Source organism: Rana temporaria, chromosome 3 (genome assembly GCF_905171775.1).
Source record: "Rana temporaria chromosome 3, aRanTem1.1, whole genome shotgun sequence".
Lineage (NCBI taxonomy): Eukaryota > Metazoa > Chordata > Amphibia > Anura > Ranidae > Rana > Rana temporaria.
In genome coordinates this window covers 89,262,022-89,280,343 of record NC_053491.1, presented here as the reverse complement: position 1 = coordinate 89,280,343, position 18,322 = coordinate 89,262,022, and the positions used below count along the sequence as shown (strand labels likewise).

Sequence of the window (18,322 nt, the reverse complement as noted above, 5' to 3'; positions counted from 1 at the left end):
CCTAAAAACACATTTAAATGCATTTTTACATAATCTATCTTGATATCAGCCTCCTGTAATTTACTACATAAACTTCCACTACTACATTTACTTCCACTCACTGGTGGAAAGGAGCATCACTCCAAAACAATCTCTGCTTTTGAGAGTGCTGTCAATCTCCCTTATTGAAAATGTTTACAAGTAGAAAGAGGACAGGGCTGACTTTACTGTTTTTTTTTTTTGCTGCAGTAGGCTGGGGAACCATGCAGTGTTGCTTAAAGCAACACTGTCACATTATCTATGTAGTGACCTCCATATAGTAACCCTACCTACAATCCTTCACAACTCCTTGCTGATGTGCACCCGAAACTTAGATTGGCTGTGCAGTAGACATGGGGGAGTGAAAACATCATTCTTTGGTCATGTGACAGTTTCAGGGCCTAGTGATGGTCTGGTATGCCCAGGCATCATCACAGGATAGAAGGCCATGTTCTCCCCCATACAGTCTGCAAGGGAGCAAGAAGCCGCGATAGAGAGTAGATAAGCTATATGCGGTAGGGTGGATGCCCTTTCCAGAGACACTGTGGTTTGATTTACTAAAACTAGAGAGTGCAAAATCTGGTGCAGCTCTTCATTAAAAAAAAAAACAGCATCCAGGTTTTATTGTCAACGCTTAGCCCATGTTCACATTGGGCCGATTTGACATGCCAAATCGCATGCCAAATCAGGGCCTATTGCCTTCAAATCGTGCGAGTACAGCTGAACTTGCACAATTTCAAACCCGCCCACATGTGAGCATGGGCTTAATTGAACAAGCTGAAATTAGAAGCTCATTGGTTACCATGCACAATTGCACCAGATTTTGCACTTTTCAGTTTTAGTAAATCAACCCCTGTTACTTGGCCCTGCATGTACTGAGGTCACCTGTCTAGCTATACTGCCTGGCAACTAGGGTTGCCACCTCATCCCTTTAAAACCGAACACATATTAATTACACAGGTTCTCTGGCTGATTAAGGTGCTAATTAAACTCACTTGGTGCCTTATCGACATTAAATTAGCCCCAGAACCTGTGTAATTACTATGTGTTCGGGTTTAAAGGGATGAGGTGGCAACCCTACGTGGCAACCAACATTTTGGAAAGAAAATACATATAAAAAATACATATAAATATATAAGTTTCAACAGAGTATTTAGGTCTTTGTACTTCTGTAGTACATACAACATTATCTTCTTTCTTTGCATTGTTTCTTTTACTGGTGTTTCCATAGTTTTTACTACTATTCTATAGCAAAGCATTGTTCACTAAACCCAAGAATCCCATGATCTTACCGTTTATCCTGGGCCCTTGCAGACATTGTTTGGTTCACACAGCTCATGATCCCTGCATGAATGTCTGCAAGGCGAGACATGGCAGCTTCTGATGACCTCACTGCTTGTGTCACCTGTAAAAATCAAACAAGCAAAAATATTTTCAAAATAAATTATATGTACATGCAGAAAAACCTTGAATCCACAGAGAGGTGAGGAACAATGCTAAGGTATGCCGTTGCATTATAATGATGCTCATTTGGTATAAAGGGTGTAGTAAGAACAGCATTACCTCACCCTCATGATCACCACCCTAAACTACTAACAAAAGATAGGATATATACTGTACATTGTAATATAAGTGTCATCGATGCAACCAATAAACAGTGATAAGTGTATAAATCAGCTGCAGCTACAAGTGAAAGTAAATAAAGCTGATAGTGGATTGCTCCGCTCAGTACATGTATAAACAACAATATAAATACAACAATATATATATGCAAAATAAATATTGTATATTAAATGCAGTCTCCAAGTGCAATGTCATTGATATGTAATTAAGTCTGGCAGCTTACCTGATCTCCATGTGTTCATTAGAGGCCTGACCCTCCTTCTGACTGTCTTTTATCACCTTCCTCCCTGTATTGCTCCACCCTAGGCCATCCCAGGAAGCCTATATTAACCACTGCACTGCTAGTCTGCTTTGCTTTTCAACCGTGTTGTTAGCTTTAGTTCCTGTCTGCAGTGTGCTACGATTATCTTCCTGTGTACCGTTTTTGGCTCGTCCATGACTTCTCCTGTTTGCCTGTGATCCTGACCTTTTGCCTGTCCCTCGGTTACCCTTATCTGCCTGTTGCCCTGACCTCGAATTACCCATCACTACCGCTTGTCCTGCTTGCTGCTTCCCTTCTCTCCCTGCGGAGCGTGACCTAGGGGATCCCAGGGGTCACGACCTGGATCCAGCTGCGGCGAAGGCCATTCTCACCACTAGAGGCTCTGTTGAACACAAAGCTTAGTCTTAGACTCCGCGCCCTGGGTGATCTTGGGTTTACGCTTCCTCTCTAATCGCAGCAGTCGGCCATAGGGTTTACTACCCTGTGGTGCATCCCTGACCCCAACGGGGTGTACTTGTCACCTGGCCACAGGTGACCTGACAGTTTGAACAGCCATGAATCCTGCAGACAGTTTGAACAGCCATGAATCCTGCAGACGATTCATTACAGGGCATTGTTCGTAGACTCAAAACGCATGAAGCTAATCAGGCTCAGGTGATGCGTGTCCTTCAGGATCTGGCTTCCCACTTTGATCAGCTTCAGACCTCGTTGGGAACCCCGAATCCGCAACCCCAAGTACAACCAGCGGCTGCGCCTGTCGCACCAGTCGCAGAGTCGCAGTCACTGAAACTACCACCTCCAATCCGTTTTTCTGGAGACTCTAAGTCCTGCTGGGGTTTCCTTAGCCAATGCACTATTCATTTTGAGCTCCTGCCCCAACACTTTCTGTCTGATCGGGCTAAGATAGCCTATATCATTTCCCTATCGTTTTGGGTCTTCCTTGGTTAAGGCTCCATTCTCCACACATTGACTGGACTGCCGGACAGATCCTGGCTTGGGGTCCCTCCTGTTCCATGTCCTGCCTACCCAAGGTTGCCCCAAAAGAGAAACTTCCTGTTGCCACCATTCCAGTATCTTTTGCTCTTCCTACCGCATGTAGTGGTGTCCGGGATGTGTCCTACAATAGTCAGGCTGATGCAAAGAAATGTCTTTTAGGGTTCATTCACACTAGTTTCAGCTGCAGTGAGCCACAGCATATCTGCATTTTATTGCAGCTTACTGCACTGCGGTGCAAGCGGAGCACATGGAAAACAATTGTGTCTCTGTTCCAACTAGGGGTTTCTTCCTAATGATTTAAGCAGTTGCATATTGCTATTGTGTGTAAATTAAAGCGGAACTAAACTCTCTTAATCAACATTAACTATTTTTAACCCTAATGCTGCTAGTCTTTGTAAATACAGGAAGGTATATTATATTCACGTGTTTTAAATGTTTTTTTTTTTTCTTTTACAGCTCTTGATTTGCTTCCTGGTTGTCGGCCCAGGCCAAAACCATGTCATACATCCCAGACGTCTTCATGGGCATTTTGTTTTCTTTCATCTGGAGGAGAGGAGAAGAGGCTTTCTCAGCTAAGCACACCCTTCTGCCTACATGCTTGGGCTAAGGGAAGATGGATTCCAAGAAGTAAATGCTACATGAATCATCTGCCCTTACTCAAGATGGCCATGGCTAGAAGTACTAAGGGGGTGTTTTTCAAAGTGATTTCTCAACAAAATAAAGCTTGAAGGCATGGATGAATGGATGAGTTTGCTTTAAATATAAAAATTAATTAAATAGCGTTTTCAGTTTGTGCTAGTCTCATATAGTTAAATTAAATTTTAATGCTAATATAGTTTTACAATTTACTATTGTTTCTTACTCATTTAAAATATTATGCTTAATTTTAGTCATAAAGCCCTGCTTAGTTGGAAGCCTAGTGATTCATAAGTTCTGATGTCCCAACCCAACTTTGAATCACCAAAGGCCAAGACTGGAGTAATCTCAGAGCCTCTGATACAGGAAAGTGTAGCAATCCATGGGCTTTCCCACTGATATATAGAGGTTATATATAGAGGTTGATTTACTAAAGGCAAATAGGCCATTCATCTTGCAAGGGAATTTGCCCCAGAGCTTGGTGAATGAAGTGAAGATCTGCCAACTGCCATGATCCAATCATGCGTAAGCAAAAATGCTGTTTTTATAATATTCCTTGCACATGATTGGGTATTCTTTGAAAAGTGAAACTTTACCACATTCACTAAGCTTTGGGTCAAATTTCCTTTGCAATGTGAACATTGCAAGTCTATTTGCTTTTAGTATATTAACCGCTTCCCGACCGCCGCATGTACATATACGTCGGCAGAATGGCACGTACAGGCACATTGGCGTACCTGTACGTCCCTGCCTTTCCGCGGGTCGGGGGTCCGATCGGGACCCCCCCCCCCGCTACATGCGGCGGTCGGATTCCCTCGGGGAGCGATCGGGGACGACGGCGCGGCTATTCGTTTATAGCCGCTCCCCGGAGCTGAAGAACGGGGAGAGCCGTATGTAAACACGGCTTCCCCGTGCTTCACTGTGGCGGCTGCATCGATCGAGTCATCGAGTCATCGATCGATGATGTCAGTCCTACAGCCACACCCCCCTACAGTTGTAAACACACACTAGGTGAACATTAAATCCTACAGCGCCCCCTGTGGTTAACTCCCAAACTGCAACTGTCATTTTCACAATAAACAATGCAATTTAAATGCATTTTTTGCTGTGAAAATGACAATGGTCCCAAAAATGTGTCAAAATTGTCCGAAGTGTCCGCCATAATGTCGCAGTCACGAAAAAAAATCGCTGATCGCCGCCATTAGTAGTAAAAAAAAAAAAAAAAAATGCAATAAAACTATCCCCTATTTTGTAAACGCTATAAATTTTGCGCAAACCAACCGATAAACGATTATTGCAATTTTTTTTACCAAAAATAGGTAGAAGAATATGTATCGGCCTAAACTGAGGAAAAAAAACATTTTATATATGTTTTTGGGGGATATTTATTATAGCAAAAAGTAAAAAATATTGCATTTTTTTCAAAATTGTCGCTCTATTTTTGTTTATAGCTCAAAAAATAAAAACCGCAGAGGTGATCAAATACCACCAAAAGAAAGCTCTATTTGTGGGGAAAAAAGGACGCCAATTTTGTTTGGGAGCCACGTCGCACGACCACGTAATTGTCTGTTAAAGCGACGCAGTGCCGAATTGTAAAAACCCCTTGGGTCATTTAGCAGCATATTGGTCCGGTCCTTAAGTGGTTAACCACATAGTCAATAATGTATGATACCATACTTGTCCTCAGTACTCAGTATGTCTGTGTCAAAATGAACCTAGTAAGGAATTTGACTTATTGTGGCTGAGAATAAAAAAAAAAATGATTTTGTTGGCAGGGGAATTATCTTAAGGCTGGGTTCACACTTATCCTGAATGGGGCTCGCAGCAGAGGTCCGGTGCGTCCCTGTTCTCCATTTCAGGGATGATTTTTTTTCGGAATTTGGCCCTGAAACTGAGCCAAAGACGCACAGGACTCCTGCGCAAGCCGCTCCGCAGCCGCAACGGAGATGTGTGAACCGGCTCCATAAAGAGCCAGTTACAATCTCCTGTCATGCGAATTGGATGTGGAGAAACTGGCACCCACATCCAATTCACAGCATCAAGTAGAGGATAAAGAGTTTTTTTGTGGAATCTTGGTGAGGACAGATGGGATAGCTGGATGCAGCATTACTGATATTTTCAAGCGGAACTCCCAAGAATCAGGAGTTGTTAGAATATTGACTCTCCATATTTATAAGCTTTTAAAACATTATTCCTATAACTGTTACTAATAAGGATTCTCAAAATAATCACACGCTTACCCGTTCAGCTATTCCATCCAAATCTATGGTAGACGGGACTAGTTTCTGGTCTCCTTCTTCATTCAGGTTGGAGTATATACTAAAAAACTTGAAGAATACATTTTATAAAGTACAGTTCTATGAATTGTATAATGATGGTCTTGTGTATCAAAACATGAAATGATTACTTGTGGCAGAACTCTTCCTTTGCAATTGCTTTATGATTATTAGAACCACAAATAATAATTTCCTTTATGCTATCTGTTTGCATTGACTGCTATAACTAGCTACAGATACTACAAGTAGACTTTCTCATTAAATTTACCAGCTACTATATAGCTGCACTGCCAGGGCCTGCCTAAATACTTGTAGGTATATTCAGGTACGGCCGTGCAATGTTAAGACGGCGTAGCCTAGCGTGTTTACACTACGCCGCCTTAAGTAAGAGAGGCAAGTACATGATTCTAAAAGCACTTACCTCCTTACTTAGGGCGGCGTAGTGTAATCGCGGCGGGCGTAAGGGCGCCTAATTCAAATTGGTTGGAGGGGGGCGTGTTGTATGGTAATGAGGCTTGACCTCACGTTTTTTGACGTTTTATGCTACTGCGCATGCGCCGGGCGCTTACATTTCCCAGTGCGCATTGCGGCTAAGTACGCCGTATGGGCCTATTGATTTTGACGTGGACATAAACGGCGTAACTCCCGATTCGCGGACGACTTACGCAAACGACGTAAAAAATTCGAACCTCGTGGCGGGAACGGCGGCCATACTTTAACATTGTTATTCCACCTCATAGGTGGAATAACTTTAGGCCGCCTAAGGCCTTACGGAAATTACGTAATTCGACTGCGGCGGCCGGGCGTACGTTCGTGAATCGGCGTACAAGCTCATTTGCATAATCTACGCCGGGCGCAATGGAAGCGCCACCTAGCGGCCATCCGAAAAATTGCAATCTAAGATAGGACGGCGCAACCGGCCTATCTTAGATATGTTTAAGCTTATCTCTGTTTGAGCATACGCTTAAACATACGGCGGCGTAGATTCTGAGTTAGGTCGGCTTATCTACTTATAAGCCGGCCTAACTCTTTCTGAATCTACCTATTGGTTTTTATTAAAGCAGGTATGTCCTCACGCTAGTTTTTGGTAAATTTAAAGGAGAATGTTGAACCAGATTGTATGGCCACCTTAGGACAAACCTCTTGTAACTGTGTTAGAAGATGTCTCCTCTGTCCACAGGTCTCCTCATATCCCACAATAAAGACGGTGAGCTTCTGCTGGTATCTCTTCCTTTGAGCAAGGTCATGTAGGACATTTTCCAGATCCTCCTGTATTAAGATGAATAATGACCTTCTAAGTATTATGGGTTCCAGTAATGTCTGGCTTCATAATAATTAATTCATTCAGTAATAGGCACATACCAAATAATATGGAACACAAATGAATGTATATGCAGTTCAGGCATCTCTAATAATTATCTACAACAGCCAAATCCTCAGTTCATTCATACTGCTCACCACATCTTCCACAATTTCCATATCAGGGCTTTGTCCATGGCTTAGACCTCCCTGTGTTCGTTCAAAAGTCTGGATCATCTGAAAGAAAAAAACATATATTTAGGCCTCATGCACACTAGAAAGCTAAAAACTGCTGTAAAAACGCCAGACAAATGTTTTAGCGTTTAGCAGTGTTAGCCTAGTGTGTAAGCTAAGTTTAGTAGCTGCAGCATTAAGGAGCTCCTTAAAGTGATTGTAAAAGTTTTTTTCTTGTTTAAAAAAACAAAAAAACATGTCATACTTACCTGCTCTGTGCAAGGGCTTTGCACAGAGCGGCCCCGATCCTCCTTTCCTGTGGTCCCCCGACGGTTCTCCTGGCTCCTCCTCTACGGCAAGTGTCCCCACGAAGAGCCGATTTTCATTGGGGCCCCCAATGCGGGTGTGCTCCTGAGTCCTGGACTAGGCCCTGCCCCTGGCTTCCATGTCACTGGATTTGATTGACGGCAGCGGGAGCCAATGGCTCCTGCTGTTATCAATCTATCTAATGAGGACTCGAGACAGCAGCTGGAGATGCTGGGTTCGTGCTCATCGCTGAAACGATCGGGTTCAGGTAAGAAAAAGGGGGGCTCTGGGGGGCAGCTGCAACACAGAAGGTGAAAAACCCTGAAACTTTACAACTCCTTTAACAACCAGTAAATACCTGGTTGTTAAGGAGCGGGCCGGGAAGCCAGTTTCCCTTAACAACAGATGAGTCATCAGCTGTCAGCGAGGTTGAGGGCATTTGGCTTGGTATGGTTAGGGGGACAGTTGCTTGTCCCCCCCTTTCCTGCATGCTTGGATAAGGCTCTGCTATGTTTTTTTGGGGGGCCCCACGCCATATTTTTATTTTATTTTGATGTGAGGTTCCCCTTAAAATCCATGCCAAATGCAAAGGGCCTGTTATGGTTAAGGGGGGGGGGGGTCCTACACAGTTTTGTTCCCCATTTTAGTATTGCTGGCAATGTTTTTTTTTACATTCAGATTCCCCGCTGACAGCTGATGACTCATCTGTCGTTAAGGATGTGGGGGCCAGCTTCCCAGCCCACTTCTTACCAACCAGCAATTTTCTGGTTGTTAAGGACACCAGCGCCCTCTGCTTAAAAAAAATGAAAAAAACTCTGCTAAACCCTGGCGTTTAGCAGAGCTTGGGAGTGTTTAGGAGCTGTCAGCGTTTTGTCTGCCAAAATGCTGCTGCTCCAGAACTCGCTGGCCTTGCTTCTTTTTTTTTTTTTTTTTACAGCTTCTAAACACCTATGTCTGCATGGACACATAGAAGAACATGGAGAGGCGTTATGAAGTTTTAAAAAAAAGCCAGATGCTGCTAAAAGCTCAGGTGCATCCATGAACGGTAAGACCCCTTTCACACGGGGCGGATCAGTAATGATCCGCCCCGTGAACCTCCGCTTGCTCAGCGGGGATCACTCCGTATATCCCCGATGAGCCGGCGGATGACAGGGCGGTCCCCGCACATTGTGCAGGGACCGCCCTGTCTTTTCTCCGTTCTCCCCTATGGGGGGATCGGATTAACACGGACCGTCTGTCCGTGTTCACCCGATCCGATCCGCCAGACGGAAGGAAAAGTAGGTTTTTCCTCCGTCACACTTTGGCGGATCGGAGCGGGTCGGATGTCAGCGGGCATGTCACTGCTGACATCCGCGGCTCCATAGAGGAGCACGGAGCGCCCGTACAGGTCCGTCTAAAAAACTGGCAGGCGGACCTGAACGGGTCGCCCATGTGAAAGAGCCCTTAAGCTTTCTACATTTATGTAGATATTTATGCCAAAACACACAAATTAACTTTTAACACTAAATAACTAATGAAAAATAGGCAATTCATCAAAGAGAACTGAGCGTGACTAGAGGTTGCCAGGTACCAAGCTACCAATTGTTCTACAGCAGAAGGAAAACTAGAACTACTTGGCAACTGGAGCCAAACTAATTAACAGGAAATGCAGTTACCAGCCAGGAGCTTGGCCAGACACCACAAATCTCTTCATCAAAGCAGCTGTGCACGATTAAAGTAGACCTGTCACAAATCAGGGCACTTTAGAATGAGCATATGTTAAAAAGATCATAAGCAAAAGCACTTGATGAATTGATTCATAGACATAGGCAGGTAAAGTTATATGCACATATTAACTTTTTCTGTAAAAAAAAATCAGTGCTTGCCCTGTCCCATTCAGCTTCATAAACATCCTAACTGGTCAGTGAAGACATTCAACTCATAAAAGGTGCAATAGAGAAGGAAAGGGGCAAAGTCAAGATCACTTTTCACAGGGAAAAAAAATTGCATATACTGTAAATTGAACTTTCTATAACCCTAGATCTAATGATTGCTTTGGAACATGTTTGTTACATGCTACTTTGTAATCACTCAAATTTGTGGCATTACAGTGGTTGTAAAATCTTACATATACTAACTGAAGTGACTAGTCTCAGGTGATACACAGAGATGAAAGAAATCCTACATACTGTCCCAAGGACCCAACTCACCGCCGTCCCATAACAGGCCTAAATGTTCTCTCCAAGATAATGGAGAAAGTAGTGGTACAACAGCTGCAACAGCATCTAGATACCCACAATCTACTGGATCCATTACAATCAGGCTTCCGTCTCGGACACGGGACAGAAACGGCCTTGCTCAAAATATGGGACGATGCCCTCGAGGCCGCAGACGAAGGAGAATCTTGTCTCCTGGTTCTGCTGGACCTAAGCGCAGCCTTTGACACGGTAGACCACAAACTGTTACTGATGCGACTAGCCAAGGTAGCAGAAGTCGCAGAAGGTGATTTACCATGGTTTTCTTCCTTTCTTGAAAACCGATCACAAACAGTTAAATTGGGTTGTTTCACGTCGGAAAAGCGCACAGTGTCATGTGGAGTCCCCCAAGGATCCCCCCTGTCACCGGTGCTTTTCAACATCTATCTTCGCCCTCTCTTTGATATTATCAGTAGCCAAGAACTACTCTATCACTCTTATGCAGAAGATACGCAACTGTATTTTCGCATCTGCAACAAAAAGGATCATCATCTCAGTTTAGAGAAATGTCTCTCTTTGATAGAAAACTGGATGACTAAGAGTTATCTTAAACTCAACAGTGCAAAAACAGAACTCCTTATGTTTCACGCCAGCCGAAAGAGTCAACTGGCAACAACCTGGACACCCCCGCCCATTCTGGGCCAAATCATCACCCCTAGCTCCAAAGTCAAAAGTCTCGGGGTCATCTTCGACACCTTCATGACAATGGACGCACAAATAGGGTCAGTAGTCAGCGGAGCGCACCATCTGTTGCGCCTACTACGCAGACTTATTCCATTTATCCCCAAAGAAGACGTAGCAGTCGTGGTGGGAACAATCGTGAATTCCAGACTGGACTATGCTAACGCCCTGTACCTCGGACTCCCAAAGTACCAAATCTCCCGTCTGCAAGTCGTTCAGAATACGGCCGCCAGACTGGTGACTGGGAAAAAAAAATGGGAATCAATCTCACCTTCGTTGAGAACCCTTCACTGGCTGCCAGTAAAAGACAGAATTGCATTTAAAGCACTCTGCCTGACACATAAGTGCATCCATGGGAAGGCTCCGCAATATCTTTGCGACAAGATAGAACCTCACAATTCGAATCGCGTTCTGCGATCCACCGACCAAAATCTGGTCAGGGTACCAAAAACCAAATACAAGTCCAAAGGAGAAAGAAGGTTTGCTTTTCAGGGTCCTAGACTATGGAACGCTTTACCAACCAGCATTCGGTTGGAGGAAAACCACCTGACTTTCAGAAGACGGATCAAAACTCTGCTCTTTTGATGTCATGAGACACGAACAACTAGCGCCCAGAAGCGATTCAGTTCGCATGCGCCGCGCTTTATAAGTTTTTCATTCATTCATTCATTCATTCACTGTAGGTTGTAACTGTTTGGAACCTCTACAGCCATTCAAAGTCCAGAATTTACACAGCATTTCTCAGCCCCAGGAGGCGGGGGTCCGGGATCTGTTGTGGCACACTCTATGGTATAGAGCAGGGAGCTGAGTGTAATCTGGGACCTGAAAAGAGGGAATGGACACCCACCATCTGCACAGCCTCATAGGAAACAATGCACAGGTTAGGCTGTTAATCACCTGCTGTTCTGGGGATGTGGGGCAGCATCTTCTAGGATTGTCTGGTGTCAGCGTAGACTGTCAGAAGTGACTCATGCAGATAGCAGAGCAATGAGAGAACAGACAGAAATCACGCTAAGTGCTTTGGATCAAAGCAAATACACACTGTAGAAGGAAATGCTTTGTTTAATTTTTAATTTTAGAGGTTTACAACCACTTTAAGCAGCTCTCAGAAAATATTTTAATCAAATTATCAGCGCTAACACGAAGCAAGGAATTCAATAAACATTTGTAAGCATCTTGTTATGTCACAATTCAGTAAATACCCATAAAATCATAGTGGATTTGGAAACGCTCACTATGGCACTAAATTATAGGCTAGATACAGGCTGGCATATTTAATGAATGCAAACTATTAATCCAGTAAAAACAATGTAAATGTCAGTACTGTGGAACAAAACTTGCTAAATGACAGAAAAGTCTGTAAAAAATCTGTGCGACAGTTAGATATTGGCTTTCTCAAGGTATTAGAACCAAAGCTCTTGGGGGAACACTGGACATCAAAGAACACCTGTCATAACTGCTATTGTTCTGCCAACAGATAACAAGCTTGAAGGTGTGTACCAATGCCCCTTCCCTTCTGCATTGGCATACACCTGCTACATTACCTAGACTGACCTTGCTAATGTTTGGAGAAATCTGCTATGTTTAGAAGATCTGCTGTCATGAGGGTGGTTGGTTCATGCCTGCATGTTCAACCTCCCTCTGTCATTGGGCACCCCTACATATCAGATCAGTTTGGGATTTTTTGGGTGATTTTGAATTGATCAATGACAATAAAACCCTTAGGCCCAGATTCTCAAAGACTTACGACGGCGTATCTCCAGATACGCCGTCGTAAGTCCGAATGGCCGCCGTCGGATCTTTGCGCCCGATTCATAGAATCAGTTACGCATAGATTTGGCCAAGATACGAGCGGCGTAAGTCTCCTACGCCGTCGTATCTTGGGGTGCATATTTACGCTGGCCGCTAGGTGGCACTTCCGTTCATTTCCGCTTCGAATATGTAAATGAGCAAGATACGCCGATTCACAAACGTACGTACACCCGTCACAATTAGTTACGCCGTTTACGTAAGACATACGCCGGCGTAAAGATAAAGCAGGTCTCTAGGTGGCGCAGCCCATGCAAGGTATGGACGTCGGAACAAGCGTATCTTTTTACGTCGTTTACGTAAGTCGTACGTGAATGGGGCTGTGCGTAGGTTACGTTCACGTCACAGGCATTGAGCCGGCGTATCTTTGGGCGTAAATACGACGTGATACTGAGCATGCACCGTTCGGCCATGCATCTACATGAGGTCACGCTTAATTTAAATACAACACGCCCACGACCTGCCCACTTTGAATTACGCACGCTTACGCCGGGCCGATTTACGATACGCCGCCGTAACTTAGGACGCATGTGCTTTGTGAATACAGCACTTGCCTCTCTAAGTAGCGGCGGCGTAGCGTAAATAAGATACGCTACGCCCGCCCTACGTGAATCTAGGCCTTATGTGAGATTACCCTAACTCCACCTTCAGACATCAAAAGGTGCCTGACTATAATGTCCAAATTGCCCACCAACTTTCTTCTACTGGCACCAACATTGTGCATTAGGGGAGCTTGAATATGTTACCTATGGAAGAGGGAGGAGAAAGCACATGAACATTGGCTTACCAAAATAGGAAAAAAATTAGTCAGGTAAAATTCAACACAATGCTAATTGCTTCCTTCCAACGAGAAGGATGTTGGGTTTAGGAATGGCATACACACATAAGATATATATAATATTGTCTTTTTCATCAATGTACCTTGCTACTTGTTTAGTTCTGTATAACTGATATATATCTATTCTCCTTTCATTGCGTTTCCCTTGTTTTCTTTTTTGTATTGATGGTCTGTTACTATGTATCTTATGAGCTTTTGTCTATTGAGTATTTATTTTGAGTAAACAGTTCAAAAGGGTAGTTTGTATTGGTTGGTGCATTTGTAGTGTTTGCACTGCTGTCATCATCTGTAAGACGATTTAATACCGAGTCAATATTGGCAATATAATATTTTACATGGCAGCCAGTACGGTCAGCCTGTTTACAAAAAAAGCTACAAAACGGCTACATAGTATAAAAAGGAAGCGTCTTAAAGCAAGATCATCCACTAGAAAAAAAAATATGCCTCAATAACTTTCATGGAAATTTGACCCTAACTGGAAATACACTTAAAGTGGTTGTAAACCCATTACAACCACTTTAACCTACAGGTGAGCCTAGATTAAGGCTCACTTGTAGGTGTAACAAATATCTCCCAAACCTAAAAGGTTTAGGAGATATTTGCAGAAAATACAGGCACCGATGTCAATGGCGCATGCCAATCATGCCGTCATCGCTGCTCCGTCCAGTCACAGCGCAGGTTTTTTTTTTTAGAGGGTTTACTTCCTCTTTAACCACTTCCCCACCGTGCCATAGACAAAAGACGTCTACAGCGCAGTGGAGTTATTCTGGGAGGACGTCCCTGGGACGTCCTCCCAGAATCCTTCACTCGCGCGCCCCCTGGGGCGCGCTCCCGGAATCATCTGTGAGCGCCGGGTCTAGAAGACCTGGCGCATCACAGATCGCGGTAAATTGCCGCTGTTAGCGGCCGTTTACCACGTGATCGCTCCGTCAAATGACGGAGCGATCACTTGTAAACAAACCGGCGTCATGTCATGACGCCGGTTCCCCCCTCTCCTCTCTCTACCGATCGGTACAGTGTGAGAGGAGAGGGGGGAGAGCGGAAGCAGCAGCAGCTGCTGTGGGCTGGATCTGTGACAAATGCAGTCACAGATCCAGCCATCCCTCCCTGCGCAATACTCTGCAATACCCCCAATACTCTGCAATAACACCAATACTCTGCAATAACACCAATACTCTGCAATAACACCAATACTCTGCAATACCCCCCATACTCTGCAATACCCCCCATACTCTGCAATACCCCCCATACTCTGCATAACCCCCAATACTCTGCATAACCCCCAATACTCTGCAATACCACCCATACTCTGTAATACCACCCATACTCTGCAATACCACCCAATACTCTGCAATACCCCCAATACTCTGCAATACCCCCAATACTCTGCAATACCCCCAATACTCTGCAATACCCCCAATACCTGCTAATATGACAAACAAGAATTTTTTTATTTTTTTTTACAGAATTTTCAGTGTTTTTTCTTTTATAGTGCAAAAAAATAAAAAACCCAGAGGTGATCAAATACCACCAAAAGAAAGCTCTATTTGTGGGAAAGAAAGGACAAAAATTTCAGATGGGTACAATGTTGTATGACTAAGTTATTGTCATTCAAATTGTGAGAGCACCGAAAGCTGAAAATTGGTCTGGTTAGGAAGGGGGTTTAAGTGCCCAGTGGTCAAGAGGTTAAAGTGATTGTAAATCCTTACTTATACCAATTGAAGTGACAAGCCTCAGATATAAAACAAATCCTCCTACGTAAGTTGTACCTGCTTATCTGCAGCCTAGTAAAGCACACATTTTATACAGCGTTTCAGAGCTTCAGAAGGCAGAGGGTGGTGTAAGAAGGCAATCTCATCACACACCGCACAGCCTAGAGCAGGGAACTGAGTGTAATCTGAGGGTAGGGAAAATACATACTCCTCTTTAGGCTGGGTTCACACTGCAGAAACACAGGGGCTCACAGCAGGAGTCCGGTGCGTCTGCATTCACCGTTTCAGGTTCAATTTCAGCCCAAATTTTTGGCTGACCAAAAGACGCACAGGACTCCGGTGTAATTCGTACTGGATCCGATGCGGAGATGTGTGAACCAGTTCCATAGTTCCATAGAGAGCCAGTCACAATCTTCTGCTATGCAATAGTGTGAACCCAGCCTTACACAGTCTCATAGGGAAACATGCACAGCTGCGGTTGTCAATCAATGACCTTCTATGTGATGGGGGGGGGGGTGTTGAGGAACTGTTCCCCCGGGATTCTGTAGTGTTGGCATAAGTTGTCAGAAATTACTCAAATACTAAGTATGCAAATACCAGAGGGAAGAGAGAGCAGATAGGAACAACACTAGGTGCTTTGGACTGAGGTTAGTACATACTCTAGAGCAGTGATTCTCAACCTTTCTAGTGCCGTGGCCCCTTGATAAAATTCTAGTGCCGTGACCCCCAACAATAAAATTATTTTCGAAGTGTGGGCTGTCAGCACCCAAGGCAAGACAAGTAATTTGTGCCCCCAACCCATGGACATTTAGCACTCCCTGAGTCCCTTCCACTTTGAACAGTATTAAAACCTCATATGGTGCATTTTAAGACGTACCACTTTCTTTCTTCTCCTTTCTTTCCCTTTTATCTCTCTCTATCCCAATTTATTTTTTTCCCCCCCATCCCTCTCTCTAGCCATCTTTCTTGTTCTTTCTCTCATTCTTTCCCTTTTTCATTCTTCCGCCCCCTCTTTTCCTCTCACTTCCATGTATTCTCTATTTTTATTCCTTCTCTTACTCCTTGGAGGGGGGGTTGAGATGAGTGGCAGTAGTGGGGGAGGTCTGATCAGCCAACTTAGGTGCTCTTGATCAAGGTCATCTGCTGATCTGAGAACTGTAGTGGGGACTTTTAATGGCAACTATAAATCACAGGTAGTGTTACTCACTGTGTCTCCGACTTTGTAGTGTCTCGTAGCAGTGACACCTATGCTGAAGTCAGGAGACAGGGTCTCCTCCAGCCCCTCCCATCTCACAATCCTCACCAGTCAGCGGACATCTAGTCTCTGCCCCCCAGCCATGCCGTGAACTGAATGGGCGGCTGCGAAGAGGCTGAGTGGGTGGCCTTGGGCTCGAGGAACAGCCCAAATATGTGGCCACAGGCTTCAGGGACAGCAATGCTGGGCAGCCGCAAAAAGGCTGGGAGAGTGGTGCGGGCTTCAGGAACAGCCCAGGATTTGGTGACCCCTGGCAAATCATCATTTGACCCCCGAGGGGGTCCCGGCCCATAGGTTGAGAACCACTGCTCTAGAGGGATATGTTTGTTAATTTTTCACTTCAGAGGTTTATAACCAATTTAAAGAGAGAATATAATTGTTAAAAGCTCACCTTGTCAACCCTCTGTCTTATCTTAGTCACCTCCTCTGTGATATGATTGGCTCTTCTTGCCATCTTGGATAAGTGATTAGATGCTAGAACCACCATTGCAGGCTGGTCAATGTCCTCAACCCAGTCAGGTCTGGAATCCATTCCAACGTGACCTGTAATAAAAAAAATAGCCATATGCTTTGTGACAGTGACTTGTATTTTTTTTTACACTCAGCATAACCCCCATGTATTACACAATACACCATTTTATAGTTAAGTGTCAACTTTTGTGGATTTAATAAAAAAAAAAAATATATATATATATATATATATATATATATATATATATATATATATATATAAGGGACTGTTTAAAGGAAACCTGCAGAGAGAAAAATTCAAATGGTGCCATTTATTTCCTTCTTCTGAAAAATCTGTCTGTCCTACTGTCTTTGCAATACTCTCTGAGTTACTGACCTAGAAAAAGTATGCAGCAAGTGAAGTCTGAAATCCTGTTCAGCACATCTGTACCAGATCAGGCAGACAACTAACATTTTGAGAGGGAGATTTGCAACGATAGCTTACATATTGCAGTACAGGTTCTCTTTAAGTAGGTTGCTCTAGGGGACTAGGAAATTGCATTGGAGAAAGGATTTTTACTGACACCTCCCTGAGTGCACAGCACACCTGACTATCCTCTTCTGCTGGAGCTGAAAAGCACTCAAAGATCATCCCCATCACTTACCTGAGGATGTAGAAGTGTGAAGAGTGTGGTGCTGCTCCCTGCTTGTTACTATAAACAGGTCTGACTCAACCGTCTGCTTTATATACTACATCCAACACACACCCTGCTATCCATGACTGAAAACAACAAACACCAGTGCCGGCACTTCTCTCCCAAAACAATGATAGGATAGAATGTACAAGAAAACATTTGAAAGAAGATCTATCATTTTAATTTGTGTTACAGTTCTGTCTCGTCTGGGACAAGTACAGTACATGTAATAATTTGTCCCATGTTGCTAAGTGAATTTATAACAATAGTTAGGTGAGGTCCAACCTGCTTCGGTCCCCTCCTGCCGTCAGCGCCAGATTAAGAACATCATGGGTCTGGTGCTGAGGATTTTGGTGGGCCTTTTATAAATAATAAATAAGTAAATATACAAACAATTTTTTGTTATAACAAATTAAATTAAAGAGAGAGAGGGAGGATAAGAAAGAGAGAGAGGATGAGAGAGGGGTGAGGGGTAAGGGAGGGAGGATGAGAGAAAAAGGGGGGATGAGAGAGAGAGGATGCACATGAGCATGCATGGGAATGACATCAACGCAGCCCAGCCAAGGCAAGTCACCGAAGGCACAGAGCCCAGAAGGAAGACCAGGTGAAGATGGAAGCGCCCGGGACCCGCCGGACTGATCACAGATCGCAGCACTGGGTGGCTCAGTCTGACAATTTAAGTGTACTCTAATATGCTCTGCATACTTGTACACTATGGCATAACCTACCTCTAAAAAGTAGTAATGTTAGAAAAGTTTACTATCGCTTTATTATCACAGGATCCCAGGAGCCTCTCATGGGGCCCCCTACTGACCCGGTGGCCCTTGGGCAGTGCCTAAGTGCATAGTTGCCAACATTTCAAAAATATTTTTAAGGGACATGTTTTTTACAAGTGCTATATTTAGAGTAGCTGAGATCCCCTATGTTCCTCTATACATCACAGTAGTAATCACAAAATTAAATAAGTACTAATAATGGGCAGAACAAATATGAGGACTGAGAAGATTTCCTTTAGTTGAACTAACAAAAGTGTGCCCATTCTAGAGCTGGTAATATTA

The 18,322-nt window shown here is 44.0% G+C and overlaps 1 protein-coding gene across 1 annotated transcript in view; it reads right to left on the bottom strand.

The window, feature by feature from the left end:
- Nucleotides 1-17,399, bottom strand: part of LOC120931454 (probable DNA double-strand break repair Rad50 ATPase) — a 31,356-nt gene extending 13,957 nt beyond the window's left edge. Inside the window, exons 1-6 of the mRNA XM_040342920.1 lie at nt 17,235-17,399; nt 16,511-16,662; nt 7,270-7,347; nt 6,952-7,080; nt 5,776-5,862; nt 1,311-1,423 (exon numbers count right to left, since the gene is read on the bottom strand). Coding sequence (XP_040198854.1) covers nt 1,311-1,423; nt 5,776-5,862; nt 6,952-7,080; nt 7,270-7,347; nt 16,511-16,651 — 548 coding nt within the window. The 5' untranslated portion in view covers nt 16,652-16,662; nt 17,235-17,399. The remainder of the gene's footprint in view (nt 1-1,310; nt 1,424-5,775; nt 5,863-6,951; nt 7,081-7,269; nt 7,348-16,510; nt 16,663-17,234) is intronic.
- Nucleotides 17,400-18,322: the final 923 nt, after the last annotated feature.